The 3,168-nt window shown below is 33.2% G+C and overlaps 1 protein-coding gene across 1 annotated transcript; it reads right to left on the bottom strand.

Moving 5' to 3' along the window:
* Positions 1-1,043: 1,043 nt before the first annotated feature.
* Positions 1,044-2,746, bottom strand: LOC121761445 (EPIDERMAL PATTERNING FACTOR-like protein 6). Its single transcript, XM_042157088.1, has 3 exons — positions 2,310-2,746; positions 2,116-2,162; positions 1,044-1,348 (listed from the first exon to the last, which is right to left on the bottom strand). The coding sequence occupies exons 1-3, from the start codon at positions 2,461-2,463 to the stop codon at positions 1,145-1,147; spliced, it is 405 nt and encodes a 134-aa protein (XP_042013022.1). The 5' UTR covers positions 2,464-2,746; the 3' UTR covers positions 1,044-1,144.
* Between the last annotated feature and the right edge of the window lie 422 nt (positions 2,747-3,168).

The following is a 3,168-nucleotide window of genomic DNA, read 5'->3' as shown; positions in this document are numbered from 1 at the left end:
ATGTGTTCATAATGCCCACCACCACCACTACCACTACCACTACCGGCCATTACGGATATATAAAAGAAATTTAGAGAGAGAGAAACTTGTTAATACAAGTGGTGCGAATGAAATGAAGTTCAACCGGATGTATATATAGGAACCAAAAAAAACATTTAATGCATTAAACGGGAATTCCGCGCGGAATTCTGCGGGCGTCAACGCAATGGCGGACGTCCACACGGAATTCCATGCGAAATTCTGTGGAACGCCGCGAAACTGCGAATTCCTTCGCGGAATTCCGTATTCGTGGAAGGGACGCACAATGGCGGACGTCCGCCACGGAATTCCCGCACGCCGGTGGGAATTCCGCGTGGACGTCCACCATTGCTGATGCTCTTTGCTATCAACAACAAATACTGATATTATTTGTCCTATTGGCAAGGAGCTTAGATATTATTGTATGAGGTGTCGATTTCGAGTCTTATTAATATTAGTTGTAATTTTTATCCTTTCTATAGGAGTTTATTTGTAATTTCTTCCTTTCAATAGGAGTTTTTATTAAATATCATTAACTATGAGAACTGGTATGCTACCTACCTTATATCAATATCACTCTTATTTTTTGCACGTTTAATATTATTTTTCGTTTTGATCTATATACCTATATATAATAAAAAAAAACAATAATTTTCAAGAAATTTGCAGCTCATAAAAATGTTTTGGCGCACGAATGTTTAAAATATTTTTGATAAGAGTTATGATTTCAAAATTTAATTATATTTTTAAGTAATTCATATTATTGATAGGTGCTTTTGAATAATAATTGAGTACATCCATCCATAAAAAATAATTTTATATTTATATTTTGAATTATCCACCAACTTTAGTCTCTATTTTTAATGATAAGAATTTCTGTATGAAAAGACCAGTTTCATTTTCCATTAACAATATTTTTAACTATTTTTTCTAATCTTTCTCACTTAATTGTGCATTAAAATCTATAACGTCCACTAGTAAACTATTTTTTCTGGATAAAGGTAGTATACCTATAAACATTTTATAATATAAATAATATTTTCTTATAATATTTTGTCAAGCATGTGTTGTCACTCATAAAGGAGATACATAAAAGATGAAGTGTGGAATGAGGGTGAGGCATTAGCTAGGGTATGTAGAATTTGTTCCGACACTTGCACCTCCATGCTTCCGGGTAGTACTCTGTTGTCACCGACGTTCCCGTTGGCACCGGCACATGAACCGGCTTGCAGGGAGTGCAGCCGCCGCACTTTGAGCTGCATCGCGGCGGAGATGATCCCGGGCCACTGAGTAGCCGTCTTGCTCCTCTAATCTTGTAGCTTTGTAAGCCCTACATCAATAAACTTTTACATAATTAATGTGTTTAGTAGTAATTGAATTTTTACTATTTCCTTTTCTATGATTTGCTAATTCAAGTTTTGGAGGGAGTAGGTTCGGTAGGCCCAACTGATATTTGGGCTTTACTTAGAGGGCCCAATAAATTATGCTTTTTTTTACAACCTCTATTTAATTCTTCACAAAATAAATAATCATTATATACCTCACAAAATTGCATCATTTTGTAATCAATAAATTGCCACTTCCAAAGACCTAATTAGTGATCTATAAATTTTAACTAATCAATGAGGCAGACGAAGCCAAGAATTATGCAGAAAATGGCCCTAATGGGTTGAGAAGGAATTGGGTTGAGCAACAGAAAAATGATTGAATTATGAAAAAGAATAATTTTTACAGTTTATATCTTAATCTTAAGTTTCTAGTAAAATCATTTGCATTTCCAATTCCAGCCTTGCCCCTGTCTAGAAACTAAAGACTGTTGTTTGGTGGTGACTGAATTTTCTTTAATGTAGTAGGTACCACAGAAATTTCAGTATATCCCAATAAATTCTATTTTCAATGTCAAATAATATCAAGAACATAAACAAAAAATTCAGATTCTTGGTATTCAAGATTTTTCCATTTTCCTTATTCTGCAGAAATTACAATTAGAGATAACTAGTGTTGCAAATTAAATACTTTTCCATATATCTAAATACCGTGTTTAGTTTGTATTTCATTTGATTATAAAATAAAAAAAAGTCTTGTAATATTTCTCACCTTGTAAGAAATAACATCAGCTTCAATAGTCATTAAACTCATGCTCTCTGCATAAACCATGAAAAATATCGCAAATGGCATCAATAAAGTGAAAAAAAAACAGAATTTGTGATGAATATTTCGTGTACATCGTTTAGAAAATAAAGAAACTATTTAATTAATATTCAACAACTCAGGAAAAGCAAACCACTGACCTGGAAGAATTTGTGGATTTTGACAGGAAATAAAAGTGGCACAAAAACATAGGAAGAAGAAAAGGATAGTAAGAGCAATGGGAAATCTCAACTCTTTAAACCCATTTCTTCTTCTTGATCTTCTTCTTCCAAAGATATTCAGAGAGATCTCCATGAACACCAAGAAATTTAATTAGTAGAAATAAATAAACTGAAAATATTGGACAATCTTTTTGTGGGATCCAATGATTTTCTGGTGCCCCATGCAACAAAATTCAATAATATTTTTGGGCAGAAAATTTCAAAGATTAATTGGTTTAAAGGGTAGGTATATAAAGATTGGAGTCAGGTCAATTCAGCTTTGGCATATAATTTAATTAATTATTTATTTATTGAGGGAAGGTTTTGCCATATTTGGAGGTGAGATTGTGAAGAAAGTTTGTATTCTGTTTGGGAGTCGCGTCTTTGTTGGTTGTATTTATGTAGGTTTGTGCGTCATAGTAATCAATGTTTTCTATACTAGTTGCTGATGAAGTAGTAATGAAATAAAGTGTGACATGACATATTCTGTGAGAAATAAAATACTAACATGGTAATTTTTTTACTACATGTTATTGTAGTTCTTATATAGGGACAGAGTTGCTGGCTCTTGCAATCTTTTAATAACCATCTTCGCAGTATAAGAACTAATATTATTAATATTGATTTTTAATATAAAAATAATATAATTGTCTATTAGTATAAGATAAGTATATCTAAATTCCGTAAGAAAATCGGCAATGCATATTGCATTTGACATATTTAGAGCATGAATAACGCGACGAGCCGGCCGCAAATCGCGAGTCCCGTCCTGCGCGTTGGAGGAGGAGGCGTACCGGGG

This window comes from Salvia splendens, chromosome 13 (genome assembly GCF_004379255.2).
Source record: "Salvia splendens isolate huo1 chromosome 13, SspV2, whole genome shotgun sequence".
Lineage (NCBI taxonomy): Eukaryota > Viridiplantae > Streptophyta > Magnoliopsida > Lamiales > Lamiaceae > Salvia > Salvia splendens.
The sequence above is the reverse complement of the archived record's forward strand: the minus strand, read 5'-3'. Positions and strand labels throughout refer to the sequence as shown.

Bases quoted from the DNA above. Each gene is read 5' to 3' on its own strand.
- LOC121761445 (XM_042157088.1), bottom strand. From the start codon at position 2,463: ATGGAGATCTCTCTGAATATCTTTGGAAGAAGAAGATCAAGAAGAAGA. The intron at 2,163-2,309 runs GTCAGTGGTTTG...TGGTTTATGCAG, and splicing joins AAATCCACAAATTCTTCCAG to AGAGCATGAGTTTAATGACT. The intron at 1,349-2,115 runs GTGAGAAATATT...TTATTGATGTAG, and splicing joins CTGATGTTATTTCTTACAAG to GGCTTACAAAGCTACAAGAT.